The 18,011-nt window shown below is 40.8% G+C and overlaps 2 protein-coding genes across 2 annotated transcripts; both read left to right on the plus strand.

Annotated features, from left to right (window-relative positions):
- Nucleotides 1-484: 484 nt before the first annotated feature.
- LOC121616846 (LIM domain kinase 1-like) lies at nt 485-10,069 on the plus strand. The gene is made up of 15 exons (XM_041951673.1): nt 485-687; nt 3,140-3,278; nt 4,185-4,294; nt 4,466-4,639; nt 4,719-4,824; nt 4,961-5,232; nt 5,311-5,500; nt 5,615-5,701; nt 6,028-6,159; nt 6,255-6,314; nt 6,426-6,491; nt 7,340-7,526; nt 7,659-7,714; nt 7,938-8,095; nt 8,295-10,069. Exons 1-15 carry the CDS (start codon nt 644-646, stop codon nt 8,893-8,895), a joined length of 2,382 nt encoding a protein of 793 aa, XP_041807607.1. The 5' UTR covers nt 485-643; the 3' UTR covers nt 8,896-10,069.
- Nucleotides 10,070-11,097: 1,028 nt separating this feature from the next.
- LOC121616847 (septin-5-like) lies at nt 11,098-17,969 on the plus strand. The gene is made up of 13 exons (XM_041951674.1): nt 11,098-11,180; nt 11,689-11,711; nt 13,159-13,530; nt 13,993-14,089; nt 14,405-14,491; nt 14,627-14,750; nt 14,939-15,073; nt 15,212-15,329; nt 16,263-16,364; nt 16,460-16,556; nt 16,807-16,969; nt 17,109-17,211; nt 17,291-17,969. The coding sequence occupies exons 1-13, from the start codon at nt 11,135-11,137 to the stop codon at nt 17,360-17,362; spliced, it is 1,539 nt and encodes a 512-aa protein (XP_041807608.1). The 5' UTR covers nt 11,098-11,134; the 3' UTR covers nt 17,363-17,969.
- The last annotated feature ends 42 nt before the right edge of the window (nt 17,970-18,011 follow it).

Genomic DNA, 18,011 nt, shown 5'->3' on the forward strand with positions numbered 1-18,011 from the left:
GCATCAATGGTTTTCTCCTCCTCAATTTGAGCTGTTCCCCATTCATGTGCTTTAACTGAAATCTCCCTCTTTGTTTGTTGTGTGTGATGAATAGAGGGCTTTACTGTGGGGTCACGACAGTGTAGTAATTGGGGCATTCATAAAGAGATTATGCCTGTGCTGATGGGAACAGAGCTCATTCCAAAACCCTCGCTCACACCACTTGTGAGAAACACACACACACGTATCTTAAGTCTGTGTAGCTTCACATTTTAGACTCTCCTGCACAGCGTGGACTCTGCAGATGAGTGTAACTGTATCTTGCAGAGGTCTACATACTGAACGTAACAGGAGAGGGACGGTGGAGCAGAACTTCTATACTGGGATCGGTCTGTTTCTCAGCAGCCAGCAGAGGGAGACCCGCCAGCTGATGTCAGTGGGTCACTTTTTTCTCACACAGCTACTCTGCACACTAGAGAGGGAACGCATATGCACAGGAAGCCTCTGAGTGCACGGACACAGAGAGCGAGAGAGAGAAAAGACAACGCCTGCTTAAAGTCATAGACTACATGTTGGATCCAGTCATGAACACATGCAGCTAACAAGCTTCTGGCTCAACTGATTTCTGAGTGACAGTTGTCCATCGAAGAACTGAGAGGGCAGAATGTCCCGACGGGACCAGAGGTTTCGGAGAGGAATGAAGGGACGGTAAGAGCTACTGTTCTTAAATGATGAAATGTGTTTAAGTAACAGAAAGGAAAAAGCATGAAAAAGTGAACGAAAGTGAGAGAAGAAGAAGCGCTAAGTCTGCAGCACTTCCTCAAACAGAACTCTGCTGCGACGAACAGATACACGAGTAACATAATTCTATTTTCACGTCAACAATGAGTATGTGTATGAGTAGTTTATGAAACCATAACAATAACAGGTACAGTTGTTGCCTTGCCAGGTATCCATGCAGCCTTCGGTACAATCCATAACTAAGGTGTTTTTGTTTGTTGTCTTTTTTAAATTGTTTTACCGCATCAACAATGACTCTTCCCTAAGGACTATATCGAAAACACAAACACAGAATAAAGTACAAATGCACACACTTAAACTACATACATAACACCATTGCGGCAATATCCCTGTAACATCCAACACAATATAATTATATCAAAAACAAAGAACTACTGTTTTCTATAGATAATCCAGTAGGGTGACACAGAAAGAACAGGGAGGAAACCATGGCAGGATAATACGTCATCATAGTCCTAACATTTGACCTGGGTTGATGTCCTGACATCATAACATGTTTGTTTTATGTACAGCAGGTGCTGGTGTGTCCGCAGCTCCACTTTTGTTGACACACGAACATATCTTAGAACAGAGAGGTTTATAAGTAGCTAAAAATAAGAGTAAGATGCAGCACAAGCCAGATGAAGGAAATATTTTCAGGTGGAAAAATAAAGAAATGTGAGGAGCTGGTCACAGTAGGAAAAAGAGAGAGGATAAATTCTCTGGATGTATGTCTGGGCTGATGCCAGGGTTTTCTTGCAACCAGATGTTTAGGTGGAATCGCAGATGTTGAGCTGGAAGGTTCCACATCCGTTGCCAGCAGCACAATAACAAAGACAGGAGGTCTAAAATAAACCTGCAGCTGTATGATGGTTTTATTACTTACTGTAATTATTTCCTCAGAAACGAATGACAGGCAGGTCTAATTGGTCTCTAAAAGGACTTCCTATAGTGCCCCAGAAGACGTACTATTTGTTAGGACTAGATACTAATAAATGTATATACTTTACTCAAGTCCTACTGAATATGAGCTGCAGTAAACGTGAAGTTTATTATTACATCTACAGTATCTACCAAGTAATAATCATAGATGACCATATTGCTACTCTTTATTATGAAATGACTGTTCATGAAAGTATTTCCTTTTTCTAACACGAAAAATCACGCAAGAATTGATGTGTCTTAAATAACCAACAGCAACAACACTTTTTTGGAATAAAGAAAAAAAAGAAGAAGGCACAGTTGTTACCGTAGGGACACTAAAGCAATCTTTGGCAAGCACAATACAAAACCCCCACAGCAATGAGATTGCAAGACTGCACTGATGGCACAATTAACGTTTTACTAATGTAATTTTTTTTAAAAAAGGTTTCATTATAATGATATATTTGATCACAGTGAAATGCTGTCATTAAGTGTCTTTTACATTGGAGGGAAGCTGAGCCTTTCCCTCCAAAATTGCTTTATTCTCAATAGTAAGGCAACCTTTTCATTCCCTATTGTAAGAACAGCATGGCATTTACAGTTGAAAGGAAACATGGAGCTGTACTCTGTCCAGGAAGTCACCTCCCACTCCGGTTGTAGTGTTGGGGAGATAAGGAAGCAGGGTTTTTTTGTACAAAAGTATTATTCTACATTTAGTTCAAGCCAGGATACCACAGAAAGCTTCTGTTTGCAGATTTTAAAGTATTGAAAGTGAACATGCTGCACTGCATTTAAGGAACTAAGGAATTAAGTGTTTTTTATGTGGCAACTGTCGTAAAGTTTGGTTTGGATCTTTGGATGAGTGTGCCCACTGGAAACTAAAATTAAAAGTTACAGTGTTTCTGTGAAGACATGTGACTGACCAGTGACGCGACATGAGTAGTCCTTTTGTAGGAGGCAATATTAGTTTGAATGTGCTCTCAGTCACGGTGATATCAGCAGTTCATTATCTATAATGCAACATTTTGAAATCATCCCTGCAGTGAAAAGAACTGTATTTCCTCCAGGCGAAACACCAGCAGCTTGACAGCAGTCTCAGTCTCAACTCTGTGACTAACAAAAGCATCACACAAGGTCCAAGAGTGGGAAGGAAATGGATACACAGAACACTACTGTGTTCAAAAAAATAGGCTGAACCGAAGATCATATTTTATGGTCCAACTGACCTGGAAGTGTTCCACCTGATGCTGTGTGTGACGATCTAGCAGGTCGACTTTCCCCCTGTGTCTCATGTGTTCCATCACCAATTGGGCTCACATTACTTTGCTCGAGAACACCTCTGAAGCATCTATCGTCTTACAGCCTAAATTTAAACCTAAATCTGCATCTTCTCTCGTTTCATCTTTCTGCTATCTCAACGTTTCACCGTCTCCTCCCTGCTTCCCTCTTTCTTTAGGTGTTGTGAATGTGGCTGTATCCTGTCTCATTGGTACTACGAAAGAGAAGGACAGCTCTACTGTAAGAAGCACTACTGGGCCCGTTACGGAGAGCACTGCCACGGCTGCAAGGAGACCATCACAACAGGACTAATTATGGTAACATGATAATGACTGAAAAAAGAACAGATCTGTCCAACCATGATAGGGCTATACAAGCAAAGCACAATATATATGTGTATATACTATATATATACTATCTATCTATCTATATATATACACACACACACACAAAGCAATACACACAAATTCATCACTCTGACATTTCAAGGATATACTGTAACTTAACAGCAGAGCAAAACTGTTCCTTACCAAACACTTTTTGTCTATGTGGGCCACAAGCTTAACTGTACGTATACTTCTAGACTTCACAAGAGTAAAGCCTAATTTCCTAACAGTTTTTCCCCTCTAGTCTCATTTTGTAATGCTGGCTAATATTTCATTATAATTAGTCACAAAATCACAGCTAACAAGCAGATCCAACATACAGTCCCAAGCCAAAGTCACCTTAACAGACAATTCTCCTCTCTGTTTTTCTGCCAAAACATTTTGAACTCAGCCAGCAAAAAATTGATTGATAGTTGGTGAGCTAGTTTAAAAATAGCTGCTTTATTGACTAGTGACTGATGGCCATACAAATATCAAATATGTGCATTATGTAATATCACGTATAAAAGTGCCGCAACCATCTCTGCTGGATTCAATACGGAATCACAGCATGCTGCGCCATCTATTCAAACATTCAAAGCCTTCCTGCCTCTTGTTTTCCTCCTGGTATAAAAGTAAATGCTCTTTTCTTTCAACTCTCAAACCAGAGGATATCCTCTAAAAACATCCTGACACTACAAGGCCTCGGTGCAGGAATGCACAGTGAGATATAATTCAGAGCAGCCCCTAAAGTCTGACCCCACTAAATGTCATCTTGTAAAAACCATTATTATTAACCAACATTATTCCCTGAGCCTCTGCTCTGTGTGTTATCACTCTGCGTCCCTGTTTAAACAGGTTGCTGGAGAGCAGAAGTACCACCCTGAATGCTTCACCTGCATGAACTGTGAAATGTTCATTGGAGACGGAGACACATATACGCTCGTCGAACGCTCCAAACTCTACTGGTACGTTTGAAGCAGAAAGGGAAAAAACTAAGCATGTCATCTATATAACTGCTTGAAGGAAGCTAACAAATTTTGTGAGCTGAAAAATTTAGTGAAATGGAAAAAGTACATTTTTTTTCAATTTCTGTTTCTGATGAGTGTCTTTTCCTTCCTGATTTGTCTATTCTGTAGTGGCCATTGTTTCTGTCAAGGTGTAGTATCAACTGTGAGGTCAGCCTCTCCTCTCACCAAGAGTCCACACATGGTGGCACTGGTGTCTTTCCCTCCCCGTGCAGGTGGCCAACGAGGCCTGACTGTAGCCACTGACCTCAGCCAAGAGAAAGGCCTGCTTGTCACTGTCACAGGGTGAGTCTCGAATGTCAGCTTCTTTTCTGACTCACCCTCTCATTCCTGCACCCATTCACGCATTGCCATTCTTCCTCAGGTTAGACTCAGCTGTCCTCAGCCGTGACCTGCTTCCCTCTGTACACACTGGTGACCGAGTACTGGAGGTCAATGGCATTCCTGTCCGCAACATTTCCCCAGATGAGGTAGGCCTGAGCTATCCACTGATTCAGCAACAATATCATAACAAAATGAGACGTAGATACACTTCCTGGCATCCACAAAAACCATACTTGACAAGTAAGAAAGAAAAAGTAGTAACATCCATATCCTTTCCTCTAGATAAACCGTGTGATCCAGGACACAAACAGACCACTGCAGCTGACCATTGAACACAACCCACAGTCTCCTGACGATCTCCCTCGCTTAAACAATTCCCAGGACAACATGACATGTCCTGACCCTTGCGTACGTGAGAAACTTGCTACAACCCACAAACTCCCAAGTCTGGAGGAAGAGCCAAGTCCAGGGGAGGAGACAGATGAACCAATCAGGATAAGCCTCTCGCCGCCTCAGCACCAAGGAACAATGGGAATGCGATCCAGACACATTCTGTAAGTGCTGACTCTCAGCTTACTATGATTTATTACTCTTCTCTTTCTCTTCGTCTAAGTCTTTCTTTTCTTTCTCAGGCGCAGCAGTAGTATAGATAAGTGTCCTCTGTCCCCTGGGGCACTGTCACTTTTATCTCAAAGAAGAGACATGGTTCGCTCAGAGTCTCTTCGTGTGGACTCTGGAGATCGAACCCATCGCATCTTTAGACCTTCAGACCTCATCCATGGAGAAGTGCTCGGAAAGGGCTTTTTTGGACAGGCTGTCAAGGTACCGCAGTTACATTTTTCATCACTTTCACAATCACTTTGTCCCTTTCAATACTGTGTTTGTTGCCAGTTCATTCACCTTAATCAGCACTGTAATTAAAATCTTGCTGTCAAGGTAACACATCAGGAGACAGGGGAGGTGATGGTGATGAAAGAGTTGATACGGTTTGACGAAGAGACACAGAAGACTTTCTTAAAGGAGGTAAGTGGTCATCAGAGAACGAAAGGCCTCATGATTGAAGACGTAAGCAGCAGGAAATTAACCTCAGCAATTTAACCTCTACCAACCCTGCTGGTTGTCACTTAATTCAGAAGACTACAAAAAGGGTGTACAATAAGTTAAGGATGATGGATGCTCTTCACTAAGTTGGTATGAAAGCTGGATTTGTTCAGGAATGTCATTACCTGAACCTATATTACACCATCAAAAGGGGTTATTACGTGACTGTCTTACCTATCAGCTATTTTCATGTTGCTACAATGACATCAGGGTATTTGTTTAAACAGAACACCTCTCAATTTCTACAGGTGAAGGTCATGCGCTGTCTGGACCATCCTAATGTTTTAAAGTTTATTGGACTGTTTTATAAAGACAAACGAATAAACTTCGTCTCTGAATACATCCAGGGAGGAACTCTTAGAGAGACCATCACAAAAATGGTAAGTTAAAATAGGTTGTTAACTTTGTCCATGAGTACTGTCCAGAGTACTGTCAAGAGAAGTAAGACACAGTGTGTTTGTTAATGCTGTTGTAGGACAAAGATTTTCCCTGGAATATAAGAGTTGGTTATGCCAAAGACATTGCAGCTGGAATGGTGAGTGTTCTTCGTCAATATGCTGAAAGTAAAAGGTTAATATTCAAAATCATTTCTTAATCTGGTTTCAACGTACCCTAATGTATATACTGTAACCTCTGTCCTTCTCAGGCGTATCTACACTCCATGAATGTTATCCACCGAGATCTAAACTCCCACAACTGCCTGGTCAGAGAGGTAAACAAGTGATTCCATCACACACATCAGCAAACATCAGATGTCTTCACTGCAGGACACAAAAACATATCAAAAATGACAGTTCCCCTGCTTGTGTTGCAGTGCTACATTAAATTCATGAAACTTCAGAAATTAGTGGAAGTACTGTGAACAAACAAGACTTTGATAGACAGCTCCATTTTGGATTCAACTCCAAGTTGATAAAATAATCAGATCTGTTCCAAGTTTACAAAATCTCTTATCTGTTATTATCAAATGGCAAAGACCAATGTGCAAAACACAGTCACCTGGATAAAAAGCAATTAATTAACCGATTGTGAAAAACCTGATTTATAGCTCTTTGAATGTTAATGTTTGACTTTTACTTTTTAAAAATTAAATCTATATATAACCTTTGTTTGTTAAACTGACATTAGACAAGTTCTTTTGTTTTAATTTGTTATCATGAAGTAAATGTTGATAGCACAATGTAACGACTATAAAATAATAACACCTTTTGTTGAAAAAGTTGTCTGTTTCCAGTTTAAAGTTCAAAAGAATTCAGACATTGTAAGAAAAAAATCTTGTAGCTATTGCCAGCCTCAGCATTTCTTTTTATTATTATAAAGCTAGAATGTCATGAAAAATCAAATAATCAAACTCTTCTAACTGCATATTTTAAATGTTAGCTTTTCCTTGTGCCAAAGAAGACTTACACTTTATGGGAAATGTGATCTGTTTTTTGTTAAGCACAAATGCTACACATAGCACTTTTAACATAAACAGACCAGCATAACCAACATAAAACCTCAAGCATAACTCCTTAAATGTTGTTAACATATCTTTGTCTCTCTATCTTTCTTGTTTAGAACCAGTCTGTAGTGGTAGCAGATTTTGGACTAGCCAGGCTGGTGATGGAGGAGAGGAATCATGGCAGAACATCCTCTCTGGAACAACCTGCCAAGGGGACGCTACCAGAGCTCCGCAAGCCTGACCGGAGAAAACGGTACACGGTGGTAGGAAACCCTTACTGGATGGCCCCTGAGATGATCCATGGTGAGCGCACGAAGTCCAGGACTACCATTTATAGCAGGGGATTGCCAATCTCTACATCATCTCCATCATGTGTCAGTACAACACAGTGGAGATGTGGTTCACATTTTCCAATCTTTCCTCTGCACCTCTCAGGGAAAAGCTATGATGAACGGGTGGACATCTTTTCGTTTGGTATCATGATATGCGAGGTAAGAACAGCTAGACAGGATAAAATATTCCTAAAAATATTGAGCACTTGAGTTTTCAGATATGAAAAAATATGGTGTGATGTAAAAAAAATGAGTAATTCTCAAGTTAAAATGTTGTGTAAATGTCAAAGAAACAAGCCTATATTATTTGTACTTTTTAATTAATCAAGCGTATTATCAATTTTAAAAAATTGAATTTGAATCTATTTCTCACTCTCTTAAGATAATTGGCAGAGTGAGCGCCGACCCTGACTACCTTCCTCGGGCAAATGACTTTGGGCTAAACGTAGGCAGTTTCCTGCAGCAGTACCACCCTCCACAGTGCCCCTCAGCTTTCCTTCCACTGGCTGTCCTCTGCTGTGACATGGACGCTGATAAACGGTTTGATGGCACACATCCAATACAACTGCAGACCTAACTTTCTATGAAACAAAATATGAGCTATATGTCAAGCAATGTGTTAAACAGACAAACTAATACAGTGCCAAATACCATATTTAATGCACTACTACAGCACAGCAACATCTCAGCCAGGCCCAACACAACCTCTCATCACAATTCTTTGTCTTTACTCTTTCAGTCCGTCCTTTTCAAAGTTGGAGGAGTGGCTGGAGAACCTGCTGATGCACTTGGACATCGGTCTGCCTCTGCTCTCTGAGCTGGAGCAGCTCCGCAGAGCCTTCTGGCAGACTCACAACCAGCAAAACCATTTTCACAACCAGGACAGGACCGTTGATTCTCATGAACAAACCCACTGTTCACCGCCACAAAGACAGAGCCCAGAACCCATGCAACATTCAGACAAAACCAATACACACACAGAGCCAAATCACCTCAGTCAGAGCCAAGACCAAAATACCAAACCTGTCAGTCATTCAGATGGACAGCAATACACACGTGACAACCATAACGAGAGGACCGAGCAGCACCACCTGACCGAAGATTGTAATAACCACTCACGAGACAAGAGCCAGACGTGTTGCAGATCTGCAAGCACAGACTCAGGCACGAATGGGTCTGAAACTTATGAGCACAATAACCCCTCAGGAAAACCAGAAACCCAGCACGAGCCCTCACAACTGCTGCAGGTCAACAACTCACTTCTAGGCAGATCCAACAGACCCAGAAGGATCTGCAGAGTGCTGTGGGACAGAACTACAGAGGAGAGTTCTTTTCTCTGACTGCTTAATGTAATGGCAGAGACAGGACACATCTACGAAGCCCACATTTGAGGGATAAAAACACTAGATGAAGACATGTGTGCCTTTTCAAACAACTGGGAGAGAACTGAACAAAAAAGCTGTATAGGGAGGACTAATGCATGAGGATAAAACCAATCAATACAGATTGATATGGGATATTTTGCATGAAAAACATGGAAAAGATTTATATGCAGCTGGATAACAATTGCCTTACACATTACATTTGCCTCATATTGCTCTGTGAAACAGCATTCATGTGGTTTCAACTAGAGCCTGACCGATACTGGATTTAGTTGACACCTATTCCATACTTCATTTCTTAAATTCCACAATCTGTCAGTGCTCTCTGGTGGGCAGACTACGTAAAAGTGACAGTGTCTCCAAATTACCTCAAACGTATCTTTGACATTTCTGTACTACAATTTCTCTTTGCTTATCAGCTAACATCTATGATGACATTAATATGTCTGTAATAAGATAACATTGGCTAGTTAGTTTACCGGTTGGGCTCCAGTATCAACTTTGTGCAGAAGCTGTGAAACACATGGCACTTTATACTTTAATCTATATCACATGGGTCAATTATTTATCAGAGTACCTCATGCATATTCTGTAGAAAATTTTCAGACACAGTCACACACAACACACTGAACTGTGCACATTTGAAACTACAACTGCATTATGAACTAATAGCTGAACTAATAAAGAGAAATACAAATTCATGTGACAAATTTGAAATCACTATTAACATTTTATGTCTCACTATTTAATGTACCTCCTACCTGATACATTGCTTTTCTAAGGCAGTTCTCTGTAATTTAACACAGATGGTGGCCAACAATTTATTATTTTTGAACTGACCTGATATTTTTGGTATTCTGATACTTCACTTATGCTTAGAGTAACGTTACATCATTAAACTTAAAGAAATACTTACAAAAACCTAGCCTATATATAAACCAGGTATCACACTCACCTCGTGCAGGCTTGACAGGTGGCTCTGAAAAAGTCACAAGGAATTAAATGGTGTTTTTGCAAGGAACATAGCTGTAGTCAACTTTGGCTAGCAATTTGCCTCTCGTGTAACTAGCTACTATTAATAATGTCACATCCAAATCACACAGCTAACGCTAATATTAGCCAAGCCTCCCTGTCTCTGAAAAATAGCATTAGCTTAGCCATCTCCTTACTCAATTTGTAAGGGAACCAAAATTTAAAAAGATTTCTTTCCATTATATATGCCTATTCTTAAGCTACTTCTTATTGGTATACACATATAAAAATGTTTAAGATATTTTTCTTGTGCTGTACAAAACAACAGTTGCTTAAGCTAACCTAGCTGGTTGTCTCCAGTTACAATGATTCTTAAAATAAAAAAAAAAACAAAAAAAAATTAACTACATGAACACTTTTAAAACTCATGGCTTTAGTATCTCAACTGTTAGTTTGTGTGGTCAGTGTAGAGCAAACACTCATACTCATACCCATATTTCAGCAGTATTTGGCAAAAATTGTAGCAAAATATACAACTCTTTGTAGGATACCTGCTTCAGCCGTTAGGACCGACCTTGCAACCGTCCATGTTTTCAGGTTCTAACGTACTTTACGTTAAAAACGTAAACAGCCTGATGAAGGACAGTGTGTATTGTAGCAATATTTTTAGCATTTCAAAACTACTCAGCATACAAACTGACAGTACAAAAAAACGAATGAAATGGCGGCTTAAAAATCGTCCATTGACTCTTTTATGTTTGTTTGTTTTTTAACTGTTGGAGTATCTCTGAGCGCAGTAGCAGGTTTTTTTCGCAGTTTTAAAGAGCAGTTTCAATGAGTAGTCACTAACAGGGCTAAGTTAGCTAATGTTAGCAAAGTGAGGGCACAAACTATCTGACGTCGGAATAAGCATAATGTTCACATAACCCTGTTAAAAATGCAGTAATAGCAGTTATACTTTTTTGAAATGATTATTATTATTGTTATTATTATTGTTGTTATTATTATTATAGTAGTAGTAGTAGTAGTAGCATCCTGATTGAGCTGTTCAGGGACTATCAGTGTCCAATCTCTCACTGCACGTCAGAGCGGAAAGCAAACCTGAGCACTGAGCGCACTGCACCCGGAGCTCAGTCTGATGCATGGAGCCACACACACCACTTTACACGTAGTGTGATCATTTTCTTCCTCCGGTGTGGGGACCGTTTTAGAAGTCGGCAGCATCATGGAGCACATGTCCTCTCCGGTCAGGTTCCGCAGCAATAACAGAGGTACGTTATAACTTTCTAACACCAGCAATTGAACACAGCTATCGATTTATTAAAGTCACCGATAGTAACTGTAATATGCATTCCTCGGCCAACTTTAGCATAGCAGCCTAATATTCCTGCAGGGATTTGTTTGTGTATGGCATCTGTATTCATGTGTTCATGGTAACCCTTTTGCACCGTATTTTGTGTATTTCTGTCACCTCACGACTGTTAGACCTCTGTCAGTAAACATGTGTGTGATATAGTCTATGGATCTACCATTCAGTGTTTTTCTACTAGTTTAAACGTATAATGCTACATTGTATTTTAAAGTTTTGTTTATTGATACCAGGAGGGTAAAGTAAAGCTAATTACTCAAGGACTAATAACGCCAAATTGTATTATAATAGTACCACAATTTTTCTTCTCATCATCTGTCATAGCAAGTAAGTCTGCATTTAGATTTTCTTTATTCCAAACTATACATGTTTTCCAACATTTATATATGCTATCCCCTCTGCTCAAAAAGCTGCAGCTTTCTCAGAAAAGGAGGTAAGACACGTTTGCAGACTAGTATTTAATGATAGTGTTTATAGCTTGTGTGTGTGTGTGTGTGTATTTAAGAGTTAAATCTCCTATCCCCCGCCCTGTCAGAGTATTAGAAGCTGGGTTAAGCCTGCTGCAAAGCTTTGTGGGTAATGGGAGTTGACAGGTAGAGGGACACCGGATGAACCCTGATCAGACCAGGAGCTGTGCAGGCTTTCTTGCTCTGCTGTCATTAGACCAGGTCAACAGGACGATGTGAGACTGGAGTAATATGTGTCTCCTGTAAAGCGGCGTAGAGGCTCAGCTGTCCTAGCTGCTCATTATAGCAAGTGCAGTCGCTCTGGGGAAATTACCTGTGAGGTGGCCAAAGCCACTAGCTATGGGTGCAGAAGCTCTATACTTAAAGATGCTCATTAAAAATGCTAAAAACTCAAACTTCAGTCCACTTAGTATGTCTAATTTGACCCCAGTGTTTACTAACCTCCAACTCCAGATTGTCTGTTGTTTGTCTCCCTGCCTTCCCTGGACAGATGGATGAAGGCCTCTGTAATGGAATAATGGGATCACAGATAGGGGCTAATCAGTGAAGAAAGGCTGTAGTCAGCCACTACAACAAAAGACAAAAGACTTATCATCTAATGTACTCAGAGAGCATGGCCCTGACTGAGGCAACCAGTAGCCAGTTTGTCAGTTAGTGTTTGTTTTTTTGCCTGTAGTATTATCACGGGACCATGTCAAGAATGTATTCATATTTGTTATCAATTATGAGATCCATAAAGTTTAGGGGAAAATGACTCAAAATCATAGTGGAATTGCCAAAATATTGATTTTTTTTTAGTATCCTGCTTGCAATAATAATCCTTTGCAACTTCAATATCTGTAACTGCCCATAAAGGAGAGAGCATGCCTAATTTTTTTCTCTAATTAACTGCAGATTTTATGTTCTCATGCTCTTGTTAGCTTGTGTGTCCTTTCAGGTTGGACTCCACATTAAAAATAATCTAGGTCTTGTGGTCAGAGCTTCTTGACTAGAACAATAAGTGGCAAACTGCAGCAGCATTGTTTTTGTAATGAAGTGCTGACTTGCTATCAGTTTAGACTTGCTCATCTTCAGCTGATAATTTGAAAATAGTAAATGTCAAATGAAAGAAGCTAAAAAAGCAAAATAGAAGTTTTTTCAACATGTTTCTCAATGTAACACCTAAGAATTAGATTTATGGTTTTCCTTTAGTTCCGCTTGCATTTTTAATAAACATGCTGTTTCATCTTTTTATTCCTCCGAAATGTTTGTCCTCAAACATTTATTTTTACTGTGGCATCATTTTTCCAAGCAGATCATTAAGTAGGAAAGCCAGGTTACCTCCTTTTTAGTTTAGATTAAAGTGAGTTATATTTTTGAGACTTTTGATCATCCGTATAAAACCATGTGCACTTCTGCTGCCTCCTGTCCCAGTTGTCCAGCCTGTCCATTGAGGACCAGGAGGACACTCAGTTTCCTTTCGCCATGAGGGATCTGCCTCCCATCTCACAGCCTGGTGAACAGCACCAGACACCAGTTCACCGTGAGGCAGAGGGAACTGGGACAGCACACAACGGGAGACTCCCCAGCCTTCCCGGGACTCCCCCTCTGCCCTATCCCGTCCCCTGCCACCCCGCTGGCTCTCCGACAGTCCCTCCCAGAGTAAACCGTGTGAGACCGGATGCAGAATTTCAGCCCCTGCCACTGAGGCAGCTCGTGTCTCAAGTGTCTATTGACTGTCCGTCCAGCCCAGCCTCACGTCCACACAGCCCCTGGTGTCGCTTTGACCCCTATGACTCGCCAGAGGTGTGTATTTGTGTGCTGTTGCTCTTCTATGATGAGCGTGTTGTTTTCTGTTTGTCCATTATCATGTTTACTTTTGTGACGTAGTTCTTTTTGAGTGCTTGGAGATGGAAAAGATAGCAATGGGAAAATGAACCAAGGAATGTAATTGGGTTGTGTGAGCAATCGTGTGAGCTGAGCTGAACCACTGATTTTTTTTTTTTTAAATCAAAAGAATTTGAATCAACTCATCAGACATCTTTTCAGCCAATCATATGACATAGTGGTGTGTATGATTATCATTTCAAAATCTAATATAAATTCTAAAAAAAATGTGAAAAGCATACCAAACTACTGACTGCACTTCACAGTGGACTGATATGTATATTATATAAGTATAATACTTATTTGAGTTCACCTATTATATCCTTACTCATAAACAATATGCGCATACATACATGTTATGTTTGTGTTTTCTTTCTGCAGGATCAGGACAAGGAGTATGTGGGTTTTGCCACGTTGCCCAACCAGGTTCATAGAAAGACAGTGAAGAAAGGTTTCACATTTACGCTTATGGTGGCAGGTCAGTCCTCCAGTATCTCTGCTTACTGGGATTTGATTAAGGCTGTTATCAAGACTGAATGTAACAACACTCCTGTTTGGGGAATTGCATTGCAGGCAGGATTTAAAAAACACCACAAATCAGAGTGGATGCTGAGACAGGCCAGTGTAGATAGACATTACTTTGTCAACCGTGACTAATGTGTAAGAATTTGCAACTACTATGTGTGTCGAAAAGAATTATTTAGAGGAATACAGTTGTTGAACAGTTGGATGTGATATTTTGCTCACGCTGCTTTAAGAAAGTGGGTTGTAAAGTCTTTCTTTCTCTCTGTAGGGGAGTCAGGCCTCGGTAAATCCACACTAATCAACAGTTTGTTCCTCACGGACCTCTACAAAGACAGGAAGGTTCCTAATGCACAAGGTGAGATTAGTTTTATTATTTGTTCTTATGTGGTCCGTGTAAATTAGGAAAGTTACGCTACCATGCATGTTTGTACTCACTGTTAACTTGGTGCCTGTGCAGCTTTAGTTACTTTGCACATGTTTGTGTCTGCAGAACGGATCGATCAAGCAGTCGACATCGTCAAACACACAGTTAGCATCGAGGAGAAAGGAATCAAATTGAGACTCACCATCATAGACACACCAGGGTTCGGGGATGCCATCAACAACACAGAATGGTGAGGTCATCAATGTGCGCCTGCAAACTCAAACCAGCTTGACCCAGATATGACACAGTGCTGCATTATTGGTCATGATTGAAATTTGGAGCAGAGACAGACTCCAAGCCCATGAACCAGACTTCAATTCATCACAAGCACACTGTATACACTTTTATTTTGAAACAGTTGTTATGTGTTTGCAACAGCTGGAAGCAAATTGAAGACTACATCGACCAGCAGTTTGAACAGTACTTCAGAGATGAGAGTGGGTTGAACAGAAGGAACATCCAGGACAACAGAGTCCACTGCTGCCTCTACTTCATCTCCCCATTTGGCCACGGGTACAATGTCAACATGTTTTACTTCTGCATGTGAAGCTAAACTAGTTCAACAGTCACTGCAACAGCCTCATCTCAAACATCTGTTGGCCATATTTCTGCATGTGTGCACTGACAGACACATACATGTGTTTTTCTCAGACTTCGACCTCTGGATGTGGAGTGTATGAAGGCCCTGCATGAAAAAGTCAACATAGTTCCCATATTGGCCAAAGCTGACAGCCTGACACACACAGAGGTCTGGAGGAAGAAGATGAAGGTGTGAGATCATAAACACACACACACTGATCTGAGACACAGCTGATGTCACAGGTTCTTTTGCTGTATTTACTGTTAAGTATCCAATGTATGTCAAAGAGTACTTCAGTGATTTAGCATTTCACTTCCATGGAGTTTGGGGAGTCTGCAGCCATGCTAGCAGCTCTGTGAGGCTGTACTTGAGCACAACAGTGTTTTGACCTTAATGGTAATGTCAGCATGCTAACATGCTCCAATGACAACCCTAAACTGCTGATGTTAAGCAGGTACAATGTCAAAGTGTAGCATTTTAGCACGCTAACATTTACGAATTTAGCAGTCATTACAAAATACAGCTGAGGCTAATGGAAACGTCATTAGTTTAGCAGGTATTTAATCATAAAGTGTTGAAGAACTGAAAAATTTGATGTGATGATGGTGTTAGATAAAAAGTTAAGAGATCAGTTATTACAATTCATCCTGAAGGGACATGAACGTATGTATCAAACTTCATGGCAATCCATCCAATTGTTGGTGAGATATATCATTCAAAACCACAAAGTTGAACCTCATGGTGAAGGAAAAGTCAGGGGCTCACCAAAGTCAGTCGGATTCGTATTCCGGGGATCATGAATGCCTGCTCAAAATTTAATGGTAATTCATTCCATAGCTCAGATATTTCTGTCTGGATCAAAATGCTGACCTACATGTCTATCCCTGTAGTCACGTCACAAGCATGGCTTAAAAAGAAATCCACACAGGAAAGGTGGAAGTAACTGACGTGTGTCCAGAAACATGAGATCCGCGTCTCATGATGCAACTGGATAGCGTCTCAACAAAGATCAGTCACTGAATGTGACCTAGTAACATGGAAAAGCTCCAGAAAATTATTTTTATTTTTCTCTCTGTCTATTCCTCTCAAGCGTCACTGTTCAAATGTGTTCATGTACTCCAGATCAGAGAGGAGATCAAGCAGTTTGGGATCAACATCTACCAGTTTCCCGAGTGTGATTCTGATGAGGACGAAGACTTTATGAAGCAGGACCAGATGCTCAAGGTTCTTCAGTAGACTCATTCATTTCTTAAAGCTGAAATGTGCCGGCCCCTGCGTGTTAAGACTGACAGATTTATTGTTTTTGCTTCTCTCTGCAGGACAGCATCCCGTTTGCAGTAATTGGGAGTAATGTTCAGGTGGAGAGTAAAGGTCGCAAGTTCAGGGGTCGTTCCTATCCCTGGGGTGTGGTAGAAGGTATTACACACAAACACACTCAGGAGTTAATAGTAGTTTTTTAGCTTTTAGTTTTAGTGTGGCTTTTTTTTTAACTTGGATTATATTTTTATAATTAATGCAAATCATATGAATAGTTTTGGTTCACTTTTACTTCACAGACTGTTTTTAGAAGCTGGATTTAGTATCATTTTTACAACAGATGTGGTTCTATTTGATAACAAATAAAAAGCAGTCTGAGCCAGTAACACGTTGTCACTGCATTGGTCAGTGGAGGACCCGGTTCACTCTGACTTCCTGCTGCTGAGGAACATGCTGGTCAGGACGCACATGCAGGACCTGAAGGACGTGACGCAGGAAACGCACTACGAAAACTACAGAGCACAGTGCATCCAAAACATGACTCGCATGGTGGTGCAGGAGAGAAAACGCAGGTGGGTGGGGTCAGGATGCAAATCGACGCGGTTTGATTCATTGGTTGCACACACTTACCTCTTGCAGTCTTGCTGAGAGAGGCGCTCATGCCGACCGCATTCTTTTATGTATGTTTGTGGGTGTGAATGTGGGTTTCAGTTTGCTCGAAAAGCATCGAGGGGCAAGCGAGGCAGATTTTCCTCTACCGCTGGCTGCCGTTGACGCTGAGAGGGACAGACTCATCTTTGAGAAAGACGAAGAGGTACGTTTCACTTACCGCCTCATGCATTCATTTACTTAATGACAGAGGTAATCACTCCTTCATTTATTCCCCTCTGTAGCTGAGGAGGATGCAGGAGGTGCTGGAGAGGATTCAGGAGCAGATGCAGCACAGCCAGAGAGATGGCTGCTGATCCTCCCATAATTCCACAGGAGAGGAGGCAAACGAGGAGCACCCAGGAACACAGACGAGGCCATGTTTATGAAGCCTTGTATAAAAAGGAAGTCAGCCATATTGCTTTTAGGCTCTTGTCTGATTGCTGTACTCCTGGACTACCTTAAAGTGAGTGAGGCTGGAATCATGGTTCTCCGAGGATACATCTGAAGATTTTGATGTAGAGAGGGGTGTCATGGGTAATTGTCTGTTACTGTTGCTTACAAAGGGGCACCAAACAAGCTAATTGGCTTATCCAACTCTAGTTTGAAATGACAACAAAAACCTGGACTTTACGTTCAAACTCTGTACATGTATAAAAGACCTTTGCTGAAGTGCAGCCAGGAGAAGCATGTTCCAGCATTACCCAGTCAAAGAGTCAGTGTTGGTGTTCAAGAGCACTTCAGCAGCTCACACAGGTGGATTGAGCTGCTCTGCTGCTACTTTTACTTTTAATCCACTTGTTTCATTAATGTGTTCCAGGACGTCTCCTTGATTAGTAACCCTCATTCTGATGTAACACTGCCATCTAGAGGTCATTTAGTGACATAATGTTGGGTTTTAAATGTGCAAACATTTCGTTTTATTACGAGTCAAATGTTGTTTTTCTCTTTTTTTGTATTTTTAAT

Source organism: Chelmon rostratus, chromosome 14 (assembly GCF_017976325.1).
Source record: "Chelmon rostratus isolate fCheRos1 chromosome 14, fCheRos1.pri, whole genome shotgun sequence".
Taxonomy (NCBI): domain Eukaryota; kingdom Metazoa; phylum Chordata; class Actinopteri; order Chaetodontiformes; family Chaetodontidae; genus Chelmon; species Chelmon rostratus.

What these genes read in the sequence shown, in the direction of transcription:
- LOC121616846 (XM_041951673.1), top strand. Translation starts at nt 644, where the DNA reads ATGTCCCGACGGGACCAGAGGTTTCGGAGAGGAATGAAGGGACG. An exon ending in TTTTTGGACAGGCTGTCAAG is followed by an intron (nt 5,501 to 5,614) that starts GTACCGCAGTTA and finishes CTTGCTGTCAAG; the next exon opens with GTAACACATCAGGAGACAGG. An exon ending in TTGGTATCATGATATGCGAG is followed by an intron (nt 7,715 to 7,937) that starts GTAAGAACAGCT and finishes CACTCTCTTAAG; the next exon opens with ATAATTGGCAGAGTGAGCGC.
- LOC121616847 (XM_041951674.1), top strand. Translation starts at nt 11,135, where the DNA reads ATGGAGCACATGTCCTCTCCGGTCAGGTTCCGCAGCAATAACAGAG. An exon ending in GAAGGTTCCTAATGCACAAG is followed by an intron (nt 14,492 to 14,626) that starts GTGAGATTAGTT and finishes TTGTGTCTGCAG; the next exon opens with AACGGATCGATCAAGCAGTC. An exon ending in AGCAGGACCAGATGCTCAAG is followed by an intron (nt 16,365 to 16,459) that starts GTTCTTCAGTAG and finishes TTCTCTCTGCAG; the next exon opens with GACAGCATCCCGTTTGCAGT.